Genomic DNA, 13,374 nt, shown 5'->3' with positions numbered 1-13,374 from the left:
GTGCATAATTGATTACTCATCTCTTCAGAATAATGTAGAAACAGCTATTCCATTTTTAATTCAGATACCTATCAATCAGGCAGCTCTCAGCTGTGAAAGATAGATTCATTCATTGAAATGGGTAATGGACAACAGCTACATATATATGTTATTAATATTGTTGCACTCATTCTTTCCCTGCAGATATTTATAAACAATGAATGGCATCATTCAGTCAGTGGTAAAAAACTCGAAGTCTTTAACCCTGCAAATGAAGAGAAAATCTGTGAAGTTGAAGAAGGTGACAAGGTAAGGTCTTTTTTCTTGTTCTTAACCCTAGCTTTAAATTAAATTCTGCATCTTAAAAGCAGGAAGCATCCATCTGTGTTAATGTAAGGATTCAACTCAGAGATGTACCTACTTCATCCTATATACATTCTTTTGCAAACATAATTCTTGGCTTTTTTACTAAACCTTAATATCATTTGTAAACAGATGTTGAAAAATTGCTATACTCTTAAGACTTCGCTTATATGAGGAAAGTTCTGATTAAATTTTTGTTTGGTTGGTTTTTTGTTGTTAATTATATTTATTCTTTTTGTTATCTTTGATTAGTGGCATCTAGTAATTTGAATCTGTTATTTGTCCTGGCTCTTCCTTACACAGTGATGTAATCTGTTAATTATTCATTTATACAAGGTTTTTCATTATAGATGACATGAAGTGGACAAATACTGGTATTTTCTCACACAGATGTTGCAAAGATGATCAGCATTTTTAGCTATCAATATGTCTTCTCAGTACTGCCCCCTTCAGAACCTTAGTTTTGTAAAAAATGTATTGGAACATACTCCTAATAAAGACTGTGAAGCTGAAGGTCAAATAGACACTTGTATTCCACCAAAACTGATTTCCCCACGTCATGACGAATTGATAAATTTTAGCAGAGGACTAAAAATATTGTTGATACCTGTAAACAAACATTTTTTACGTTTATGAAGTTTGTTGGTGAAAAATTACAGATAGACACCATGTAATCAACAATATAATGAAAACATTTTTTCCAATAAGCAGCTCTATATTTTTCTTATATTATGTATTTTTCTACTGAAAAGATTTGCCTGGTGCTACCATATAGTTTAAATGTAAGTTATCATGTACAGAGGTTAATTTTTTCAATGGAACAAACAATACTACTTAAACAGTTTTAAAACCAATGACCAAATATTTTTTTGTTATAAACTCAGAGAAAATATGTATGAGAAGAGAATGTTCTAGTTCCATTTCACACAGTATGCAAAAAGTGATGACTCTGACTGAAAACAAAATTCGTTTTATACTTACTTTTGGTTCTTGAGGATATTTATATCATTTTCTATATTTTTTAAATTTTTTCATCCAAAAGTGAGAAAATTTTCTCACATTTCTCACAAAATTACATCTGATATTTAGTTTAGCCAAGAAATATGTGTATCTAGAATGACTTGTATAAAAAGTGTGTTTTAAACTTAGCAGAAAAAGGTCCATTAAACACTTATTTATCCATGAGAACTATCGTGAAACTTATAAACCATTTCTCTGTGTTATAAATTCACCAAAAAATTTACTGCCAATACAACAAGAACAATCGCTTTTGGAATATTTTAATTTACTGTACAAAGATTCACTCTGAATTGAAATGCAGTTTCATTCAACTGTTCATTCAACATCCTGTGCTCATTGAATCTCGGTTACTCTGCTCTGTAATTTCATCATTAATCTTGTGATAAACTTTGGCTCAAATGCTATCTGTCTTGCACACGAGCAATAGTGAGCACATACTATTATGAAGGTCATAGTGAAGATACATTTAAGACCTTTTGTTAGACAAAGATGGCTGAGAAAGTCTGCATGAATCTGGCTTTTGATCATTTAATATATCTAACCATGAGTTCTCCTGGCTTTTCTTTAGTCCCAGTAACCCATATACAGTGCTCAGGGTCACTGAATTTATTTCAGGCTCTTTTTCTTCTCAGCCAAATAATTTCATAAGCATACTGTTAACTTCTGAATCACATCCCCCTAGAGCCACATATGCTTTGATGTAAAATTCTACTTCTTCTACCTCTACTCTATTCAGTGTTTAAAAACCAAATTACATTGCAAATCAGGTTGGCCTGATGTTTGATCATCCTCAAATTAAATTACTCATGACCTGCAACTGTTCATTTACCATTCAGAATTTTTGTCCTTACAAGCACTCTAACAACTCGTTAAATAAAGAGGTAATAGTGTTCAATACACAAGTTTGCTTTCTCTCCAATAATTTTGCAAACTAATGTGGAATGACAACTGCTATTAACCAAATTACAGAATGAAACGTACAAATCTAGTAAATTACTTAGTCATTGTGAACCTCATATTCTAGAGCTTAGTCTTCAGATAATGAGCCAAGGGACTTTAAGAATTTAATTTGTATGTACAATAGGGTTGACAAAGGGCTGTACACTGCCTTGCAGCGGTATTTAAAAAAAAAACAAGTGGAGATTACAAAGCATAGACATACATGTGGGTGGGAACTGTTTTCCTTTCAGTTTGATGGCTCTTTCAAGCTACATTTGCTAATCCTAAAGGCCTCTTGTAATAATAAAGCAGGCCAACAAATGATCAGTTGCATGTAAAATAAGTGTTCTTCTGTAAAAAGTCTAAACTAGCTCTGAAAGGAGCTATTGGTCTTTATATTCATGGTGTAAGTTTATGTACTCAAATTAAATTTCATACAGTTGAAGAACATTTTTTTTCTTACAGCTATTCACAGCCCTATATTAACTTTATATTTTTTTCTCGTTTTATTTATTGCTGCACTTGTAGAAGAAAAAACACATGGCACTGTATTTAGTTTTAATTTACATCATTCACACAAGTACTTCTTATGGTTTTCCCTTGTTATTCTCCAGCAAAGACCAACGCACACTTCCAAGTCATATGAAAAAGCTATAGAATATTTATAATTAAAAGAGATGACAAAAAAATAGAATGAATTAAATGTTCATTGAATGCACTTTCCTGGGTGACAGATAAGTGGTGAGGTATTTGATAACACAGATTATGAAGAAAAGTAATTCTCTTTAATCTGGTAGATTTCAGCTACTTGATGTAGGTGACTGGTCAGTATTACCCTATAGTAATGATAATGCTGTTTGCAGAGATCCTTCCTATCTTTTTCCCAAACTTCCTGGAAGGATCTTTAGGAAGTTCTGTGGGCTTTCTGCCTAGCAGGTCTGTGTGGGGTTTTCCACTCTACTTATCCACCCCACTCCCAGTTTGTAAATATTAGTTGTTGGCTAACAACACCAGTTAAATATTCAAGATCTGGTTTACAATTGAATTTGGTGTTGATTTAGCCAAAATTGCTGGATTAGTTAACTTTGATGATTTCCCCAGAGGATATTCTAGTAACCAATTGTAAAAAAAAAAAAGAAGTTTGAAAGGAATACTTTAAACAATATTGTTCAGGGAAATGTGCCATGTATAGATTCCTCCTCTCTTTTTTTTTAATTTCTATCAAAAAACTAGACTAATATAATTGTTTTAATGGGAAAACTTTTGCAAGAATTGTGAAATATAAAAGTATTCCAAATACTAAAAGTCTTTTCTCAAGAGATTTTTAATTGGGTTTATTTATATCCTGGAACACGCTTGGACAGAAATGAGTTTCATACAATTCATTGTAGATTTTTCTGCTATAGTGAAAGCCAAATTATAAATAATAAATTATGTGCTTAAAAAAAAAAATAGAGTGACAAATTAGCTTCTTATTGCAAAGACAATACTTAGACTTCAGAACATTTAGGTTTATCATTTTTAATCTCGTTAATTATTTAATTTTTAAAATTATTTTAAATATAAGTTAGTGTTCCTTAAAAATTCAAAAGCAGATGTAATTATTTATCTTTCTCAATAACAAATTTTTGTTCATTTTATTAAACATTCTAAGCAACAGATTTTTCTAACCCGGTCTTCAACACACCACCAGATACTTTTACATGATGTTTAGTACTTAAATATTAAACTTAGAGATTTAGGTACCTCTTTGTACATAAAAGAGATTAACTTGCATCATCAGTGTAACTGGTGGGTGTGTCCCCAGTTATAGACAGTAGAAGGTAGATGGTTTGAAAATCTAAGTTTTAAAAATATGGTTCCTTAATATGTTTTTGTTTTAGAAGTTTTGAGAAGTTCACATTTCTGAAATGACAACAAAAGTCTTTGCAAGAAAATAACCCATGTACCTAGAATTACTGTACTAATTCTGATTAGATTTATGTTGGTCTCTAATTTATCTTGCATATTTAACAGCAAAGAAGACTTATGACAGAATCAATTACTGATTATAAAAGTTTCTCTGTTTCCCCCACAGGCAGATGTAGACAAGGCTGTTAAAGCAGCTAGAAAAGCTTTTGAGCTTGGGTCACCCTGGCGTACAATGGATGCTTCACAGCGAGGAAGGCTCTTGAATAAACTAGCTGACTTAGTTGAAAGAGATCGGCTGATTTTAGCTGTGAGTATGACACGCGAACAAAAAGACTGGAAAAAAAGCCTATGTCCTGATTTTTAAAGTAAGATGTATGCACGTGTAACATGTTAAGTTCTTGGAAAGTCAGGCTGTCTCAATACTTGTTTTTCATCTGTGTTGCAAATGAACCTTATTAAACTGTCTTGCACTCTGGTCTACTAACACCCCACATCCACAAAGTACTTGAGTACTTGATTAGCTTTAAGGTGATACTTAGGCTAACTACAATCGATACAATTGCAATTGTTGATTCTTAAGGACATATTAAAGTAGGCCACATGCTTAACACTAGTCTAAACCGAGGCCTGAATCAAGGCCTAAGCTCAAAGCCTGGCACAGCACTTAGAGATGATGCAAGTAAGAACTGGGAGAAAATTTTAATTTCATGGCTGCATATTTTGTTATCACTAGTCCTTTATTAACTCCAGCTGGCAACGGGTAATGAGTAAGAAACTTTATCCAGAGCTGAAAAAAGCAATGAATTAGTTATTAATAGGAAGAACATGGGAGTTGGTAAATGACATCCTTTCTTTAACCACCACTGTGGTATTGGCTGTTTCATCATTTTTAACAGCAGACACATAAACTGTAGAACCACCATCTACCAAGTGTGCAAGAAAGAACATCTAAGATAAAAATTTGATACAGCGTGGTACCCCTCCCCTTTGTTTTAAACCCCGCATATGGTGCTACAATTAAAGAGATCTCTTTGCTATTTCAGACACCTTCTGGAATTAACATTTAGTTAGGATAATTGCTTGCACTATTCTGAAGATGAACCATGGTTTTCTGCCAAGGCAGTCAAAAATTTAAGAGAGCAGGAGGAGTATTTAATATTCGGGGTCATCATTCAGACTGTTCTAGTTGCAATTGAAATATTTAGCAATTAACTACAAACCACATCATTGATTAGCTCATAAAATTTAAACTTTCAAAAGACACAAAACCTGCAAAAAATCTATTGCCCATTCTACTGTCCTTATGGTTGCAGTATAGGAAGACACTTGCATGTGTCCAAAAGAAGTTTTTCGAAGCAGAATGAAAATTCAAAGGAGCTGAGATTATTTCCTTGAACTCTGAAGCCTGCAACTGTCAAACTTACATTTTCTTCAACCAAGTTATTTTTCTAAATGAATCTTGTCGCCTTGATAGGGATTGATAATCACCTAGTTTCTCAGGAGAAAACTTAGGTGGCTAGAACTTGTATCCTTAACAATGCTAGATTTATTGGACTTCAGAGAGACAAAATTTTAAGAGAGTTACATTTCTAATAGGAAAAGTATGCCCCCTTGTCAGTCAAATACTGCATAAGCTGGCATTTGCTTCTTTATTGTACAGCCTAAGGCCTTACACATGCAAAGAGAATGGAGAAATAATCTTTTTTCCACAGGAAAGCTGAAGCATTAAGGTAGTTTTTGTTCTCACTTGCCATTTTCATAATATGAAAGTACTGCTTTTTCCTGGGGCCCCTCCCAAGTTTCTATTTTACTGACTTAGGTTTTATTTCCTACACCTTACTAACTTTACTGACTACTCTTCCCTTTCAGATAAGGTGCGTTTGAATGGCTTCCAGACTTCATCAAAATGAAGAGAGATTTTTTTCACTCACGGCTTAACCTAACTGCAGAACTAGTGCTATAGAATAGCAAATAGCTTTGTAAACACTAGAGGTCAAAACAGACCCCCAAAGCTCATTGCAAATGCATTTTCTTGTGTTCATGCATCTGGCCAGGATCAAAATTATTCCATTTCAGTTTTTCATAGAATGATAAGATGCCTCTCCTGAAGCTCCAGACCCTCAACAGCCGTATAGGTAGCCTACTTGAAGAATAAGTCAAAGCAGGGTATTGAAAGATCCACTTAGAACTTTGTTTCTTAGGTTTCAGTTTGTTGTGATATTCAAACCTATAGAGTTCATAGGTTTGAGGCCAGGGAATAATTTTCTCCCATGCCTAAACAGAACAACATACGGATATATTGTCTGAAATGACAAGCGCTTATCTCATTTAATCAGTTCCTTGTTGCTAAAAGCCATCAAGCATTGCTGGCTTCTCTATTTGTTCGGTTCTCTTCTCAAGTACGCTATCTGCAGTATGTTCAGGTAACTAGAACTGTGGACTTCACAGCGGAGTTGTTGGTGATACATTGTATTTGCAGGATCAGTCAGTAGAGTCAGCCTGAAATACTAAAAAACCTTGGACATACAAAATTACAAATTTAGAAAATCAAATAATATTTCTAAGACCTGACTTGATCTTGAACCTACAGTTTTAATTTCTCTTACTAAGCATCAGAGCAGAATTGTTCACAAAGGTGAAAGTGCCTAGTGTCTCTGTGCAGGAAAACTTGAGAAAAAATTCCAGCAGTGTCAAGAAGATATTGATGCTATTTAAGAATGGAGCACAGTCTTTAAGTATATGTCTCAACAATGAAGGGCATTAAAACGTCATTAATCTGAACCGTACTCCCTAGATTTGTCTGGAAATCAACCCTATTTAGTGCTGGTGTCTCTGTGGGATCACTAAAGCACTGTGGGTGGAACAGAATTGGTCAAATGGAAATTTATGGATGTTGAATGAATATTTGCTGATTATTATTCTCGAGGTTTATATCTGCACGGCATGGAGATCCATGGTATGGAGAGTCAAGCTTGGTTTCAAGTAAATCAGTTAGTTAGTTATCTACTACTCAGTTAGTAGTTAGCAAATAAAAGAGAGTCTCTTCTTTATAAATATTTATTCTTCATAATGAACTTTTCTCAGTAAGAGCTCTTGATGGCTCACATCTTTCCTTTGCACATCAAACACACAAGGTATATTCGAGGTATTTTATTCCATGCTTTGAGTCTTCTTCCTTATATAAGTTGTTAATCATGCATTTATTAAGCACCTAGAAAGAAGTTCCTTATTCATTAAAAAGCACAGGATCCTAAGTTAATGTGACAGTTATTTCCAGGGAATTACTGCCTACCTTGGTTGCCAGTGTGAATAGGCTGAGGGAGGCCACTCATTTTATTTGCATCAGTTTTTTGTGCAGAGCCCTACCTGGTCATTCATCTACACTTGTAGAATATTTAATCTAAACTAGAACAATGTAACTGATTCAGATAGGAGAAAAGTTATTGTTTCATCAGAAAATTTCACTATTACAGGATCATGTTATCTGCATAGCTCACTGTGAATAAATCATCACAAAAATTTCTCATTTGTAAATTGCTACCTTGGGTTTTTCAAATACTAAATTCTTGCAGAGGGGAATTAATCAAAATGTTTGTACTACAGCTCAAAATCTCTGAACTGGACAACTAAAAGCTAAATGACAAAGCATAAGCATGAGAACAATTATCAGAATTTGATATTAACTTTGTAATTGTTGTTGTCTGCAGACAATGGAAGCCATTGATGGTGGGAAACTCTTTTCTACTGCTTATCTAACGGATTTAGACGCTGGTATCAAAACATTACGCTACTGTGCAGGTTGGGCTGATAAAATCCATGGGCGTACTGTTCCAATGGGTGAGTACTTTTGAGATAACAAAAGTACAGAACTGAAGCCAAAGTGCTCTGTAAAAGACTGCCTTTTTATAAAAGTCAGGCAACAGAAAAAGTATCTCAAATGAAAAATATTTTTGATTATTCTTAATATATGTTATTTAATATCCATCATAGTACATGTTTCAAACATTTAGTGCAGTTCTTTACATTTATGTTTTTGGTCTATACACCACTAATAAGTACTGTTTATTGACCAAAAGATTTTTGCTTGTACATCTATGAAGTCTGGTAAGTCACTTTTGCATAGAAATGTATAGCTTATGCAATGGTACGGTAATAAAAAACAGGTATTTGCTTATTAAAGCTAAGATTAGCACAAAGAGTAATATTTGTTTCCGTTATTGGATAATGTATTAGGAAGAGTACCAAGAGATAGGAATGAGGAAACATTCCTTTATTTTGCTCAAATTTCTTTCTGTTCCCTCTCCCATTAAGCAGCTCTGTGAAAACATTGTTTCTAGCTGCCTTCTCTCAGGACAAAGAAAAGAATGGTAATAAAGAAGGAATTAAGGAAAACTAGACTGATAAATACTTCCAACTTTTTTGTGTCACATAGATCTCCATACTCGGCTTAATGGAACACATGTTCATTTGAATCAAAGGGAATTTTATACTTAATGGATTCGATTTAAGCTAAGATCTAATATTAAAAAATTTCTGATATGTACCTAAGATTTCAAATAGCTTTTAAAAGAGCACTTCCCCCCGCCAAGAAAAGGTAATAAAAGAAAAAGAAATGAGGAACACTCATTGGTTTACTGTGCATACCATATTGAGAAGTGGGGTTATCACTCCAAAAACTCAGTCAGCCCGACAGAATCAATCCTTGGAGCTATGTAGAAAATAGATATTGAATCCAGATGTGCTTTATGGTTGGTTTTTGCATAGTTAAGATTTTGAAAATATCATTCGTAAGTAAAATTGTACCCAGCTAAGTTTGGTATCCAGCTTTATCTTCTTCCTGATTTAACTGTTTCTCACAAACGCTTTGTCTGAATGCCTAATTTATTTCTTCTTCTCCTAGATGGAAACTTTTTTACATTTACAAGACATGAGCCTATTGGTGTGTGTGGCCAAATTCTCCCTGTAAGTTTGAGCCATTCATGTAAAACAAATGTTCCTGTTATAAATGGAAATGCTTTTGAAATTTTGTCTATGCAAGTGCATTTGTGAAACTTTACCAGTAAGAAACTTTTAGTTCCTTAAAGACAGAGACTGTTCTGAGTACTTGTCAAACTCTGCAACAGAGAGTTTTTGATGAGTCAGTCCTGTCCAACCTTGTCTCTCTCCTTCCTGTACAGGGAAAGAAAATAAATCTCAAAAGATTGACTGATTGATTGCTTTGAAACACAGAACTGCATTTTGCTGGAAGTGAAAGAATTAGAAATAAACAGCTAGGAGAGGGTAATATTTACAACCTATAAGTAACAAGGTTTAGGACCTGGAATGTCTGTTCTGCTCTGTAGAGCAGAACACTTTCTCAGAAAGTAAGAGTATACTGCAGCTGAAGAGTATACTGCAGCTATCCAGATAGCTGGATCTTTATTTGTGACTAAGACTTATTCACCATGTTCATGGTACATTTAACAGCACAAAGAATGTGTCCAATAAGCACAGTGATACTGAGCCATATGTTCCCAAGCTCCTGTTCAGAGTGTCTAAATTCCCAGTTTTGAAGTCTCTTACTTTATGTTAAGATTCAAAAGACTTGCCTAAGTCTGAACATCCAAAACATTGAGGAATTCAACTTTTAAACCTACGCGTGAGGTCTACACAGCTTCAACACATTGCTGTGAAAATAATTATATACACTAGACACTCCTAATCCACCCATCTCTTTGCACATAGTAGGTGTGGGCAGCCTGACCTGACCTGCTCAACAGCTTACAAGATTCTAAAAGAGTCATCTTGTCTGTCAGGTTTATTCAGACTTGTGGGCTCCACATATGTTCTGGATGTCCTGAGTTTACAGATTTGCTATCTTTTTAGACCGTCACATGGATTTTTACAACATCACTGGAATATGGATCTAGCCTCCAGGAGAGCTTGGGAATCTGCTGGTTTAGATTCTGTTGTAGGTCAGGCACAAGATATTTCAAGTAAAGCACTCAGCCAAGACATGCTGAATGTGCACTAAATGCACATGTTGGAAGTACAAGCAGTTAGTACAAAGACTGGCTTTCCTTATAAAATATTCAAGGACTTCTGAGTATATCTTTATTTTCTCTCCACTGAAACATGAACCTACTAAGTTGGATGTTCTTACATAAAATAAAAACTTGGAGAATTATGTGAATGCTACAAAACACCCTTGCTTTCGCTTCACTCACACAGTTCTATTTTAATTATGAAGATCTAGAAAACCCTGTAATCCCTTACTTTGTGTTATTTGTGCCCCTGTTATTTTAGAGATGGGGTGACACTAAAATGAGATAAGAGAGATAAAGACCAGTTGCATGTATACTTCTCCAAGCCTTTCTAACATAATAGATAACTGTTAACTGCCTTTTTTCTGACTTTCATAAAGGTAAGGCACATGGTATTTCATGAGCTCAATGCTTCCAAAACTATTAGAAATGTTCTCAAAGGAGCAAACCATTTTTACCCAGCCCTCATGCTTCTTAATATGTGGTCCAAAGGAGCCAGCTGCTCTGCAGTCTGGCTGGACTGACCACAATAGAGAGCTGCCAGTGAAACTTCCATGGAAAAGGGCAGGGACTGCATTACACATTATTACCTTGTCTGCCTTAGAAAACTGAACTGATGATGGATGTGATCATTTAAATTAGCAAAACTCCCAATTTCACCACTAATCCATCGACTTTCTGGAAGGCTTTGTAAGAGGAGTACACTTATTGTCTCTGGAGCTCTTAACTAAAACCTTGGATCCCCTGAATTTACGTATACCAAAATCATTGGTCTTTGTATAACACGGCTTGCCAGTTGCTTTTTCAAAACGTCTTCATCCTGAAAAGAGTTCAACAAAGAGTTCAACCACCCAGTTGACAATTTGCACTATTATTATAGAAAAAGCAAAGGCGTTTTGGTGATATATTAGAAATAGGATACACCTTCTCTTCTGTTTTTCAGTGGAACTTCCCATTGGTTATGTTCATCTGGAAGATCGCCCCTGCCCTTTGTTGTGGAAACACAGTTGTTGTCAAACCAGCAGAACAAACGCCATTGACTGCCCTTTACATGGGATCCTTAATTAAAGAGGTAAGTCAGCAACAGCAGAGTGTTTTGCCTTTCTCAGAAATGTAAGAGTATACTGCAGCTGAAGTGCCACAGAAGTAATATAAGCCAGGCTATGCCATGCATGTCTATCTCATTGCATGTCCAGACTTGTACTATGGAACTTACCTTCCTGTAAAGCAGTGAAGCAAATCCAGGGCAGAAGCATGCATATCTTTCTAGTCCACGCACACACATGCAAAAATAAAAATAGCAATTCAGTAACCTCATTCTTTGGGAAATATATTTGTATTACAAAAGCACAGTACGTTTCAAAGTCAAAAGTAAACAAAGAGTCAAGGACAGAGTACTTAGAGTCAGGTGACAATAACTTTATTAACATAGTTATCACAGAAAAGGATCTGTTGATACAGCTAATTATTATTACGTTTTAGTTGATCCAACTTTTTATCTACCTGGGTTTGTTATTAACAGGGAGCTGCAAAAATGGACTGGTGACTGCTGCCAAACTTATGAACTCTCTTCACACAGAAACTGGGAGAACACACTTTGTGCTCTTGAACATAAGGCGTGCGGTAGTTTCTCTGGAGTCTCCAGAGTTATGTTGACTATTGTGCTCAGCCCAGTAAACACCCAAAGAACAGTTAAATACTTCAGCTATCTTGCTCCCCAATGAAATCAACAAATGTAATCTAACATGTTTGAAGAGTTGTCACAGATGTTAATTATCACCGGCACAGTAACCTTGCGAAGTGTTAATGGAAATGACTTGGCACATTTTATCATTCTGCTTCAAAACAATGATTCAGTAGAACATACTGACTGGTTATGAGTTAATATTTCACAGAAACTAACTGACTATCAGGAAGGAGCTAAGTCCTGCTGTTATTGCATCACATAGTAAATGCTATTAGATAATATTGGGAAGGACAAATTGCTTTAGAAAAAAAAAAGACAGATACTTTATTATTTTTTAATGAGTATCACAAGTATATTTCTCTGAAAACAAACAAACAAAAACCAAATAACTTCACACGGAGAGTAACTCTGTTCTTCTCTGAGTCTAACGAAGTATCTGTACCGATATTCTGATTTCTTGAGAGTTCATAACTGGGAATGTAATCAGTGCTCCATTTTGTGTGCATACTTAACACCAGGGCATTTTTGGCAAAAGGCAAGATGATTCTCATTTTACCCACTCATTCAGTGTTCAACTGGATAGCAGCTTAAGTATGTAATTATTGAATGTTTTTGTTGTATTATCTGGTAGATATTGTGTAGCTTTAAAAAAAAGACAGATATTTATCTTGTCAAGTCCTTCAAGATTTATTCACTCAAATCAAGCTGGACTTTTATTTACACCCAGATTACCCAAATAAAGTTGGGATCCCTGATAGTGATCTAAACCTTGCTGATCACTTCAGTAGTTGTTTTAGACTCATTGTGAAACTATTTGAAGATCTAATTTAACTTTCTCCTTCTCAAAAGTCCACATTAAAAAAAAAAAAAAAGTCATTTTGGTAATCTTCACTATCATTAATAGTCCTCACAAGACTCCTTTGCTTAAATGTAGAGAATAGCTTCTAATACAGACATGGAAAATAAATGCCCAAAGTAAGACAATGTGAATTAGCTCCATAAAAAAATACTTTTCTTACTTTTTTCTACAAAGTATGAAACACAATGCTAAGTAAATGGAAGGAACCTCATTATCTCATCCGTTCCAGGGTAAATATTAATCTGGAAATTTAAGTGGTCATAAAAAGCATTGATGGCAGGTATCTGAGCATGAAGCCGTAAGGAACTAAAGTTATTTGAACAAAAGCAGTTGCCTGGTGTCCATAAGGCAGAATATGAGGTTTAGAAGCTGTAACTCACCAGCCAAAATTCACCATTTTCCAAATGAAAATAGAACCTTTGCATATAATTCCGAAGTCCTGTTTATTGCTAAAAAGAGACTCATCTAAATGATAATAAAGGAGAGACTATTTTGGGGGGGTCTTTGAATTCCATACTTGCTCTGCTTTGTAAGTGTCATTGAGATCCAAGAGCTTCTTCAGAAGCCCGCAGGAAATCCAGATCCACATCCAT

General features: G+C 34.9%; 1 protein-coding gene across 1 annotated transcript in view; it reads left to right on the top strand.

The window, feature by feature from the left end:
- Positions 1–13,374, top strand: part of ALDH1A1 (aldehyde dehydrogenase 1 family member A1) — a 54,680-nt gene that overhangs the window by 25,896 nt on the left and 15,410 nt on the right. The window contains exons 4-8 of the mRNA XM_065656561.1: positions 184–288; positions 4,379–4,519; positions 7,920–8,049; positions 9,113–9,174; positions 11,179–11,307. Coding sequence (XP_065512633.1) covers positions 184–288; positions 4,379–4,519; positions 7,920–8,049; positions 9,113–9,174; positions 11,179–11,307 — 567 coding nt within the window. The remainder of the gene's footprint in view (positions 1–183; positions 289–4,378; positions 4,520–7,919; positions 8,050–9,112; positions 9,175–11,178; positions 11,308–13,374) is intronic.

This window comes from Caloenas nicobarica, chromosome Z, assembly GCF_036013445.1.
Source record: "Caloenas nicobarica isolate bCalNic1 chromosome Z, bCalNic1.hap1, whole genome shotgun sequence".
NCBI lineage: Eukaryota > Metazoa > Chordata > Aves > Columbiformes > Columbidae > Caloenas > Caloenas nicobarica.
This window is presented reverse-complemented; position numbering and strand designations above follow the sequence as displayed.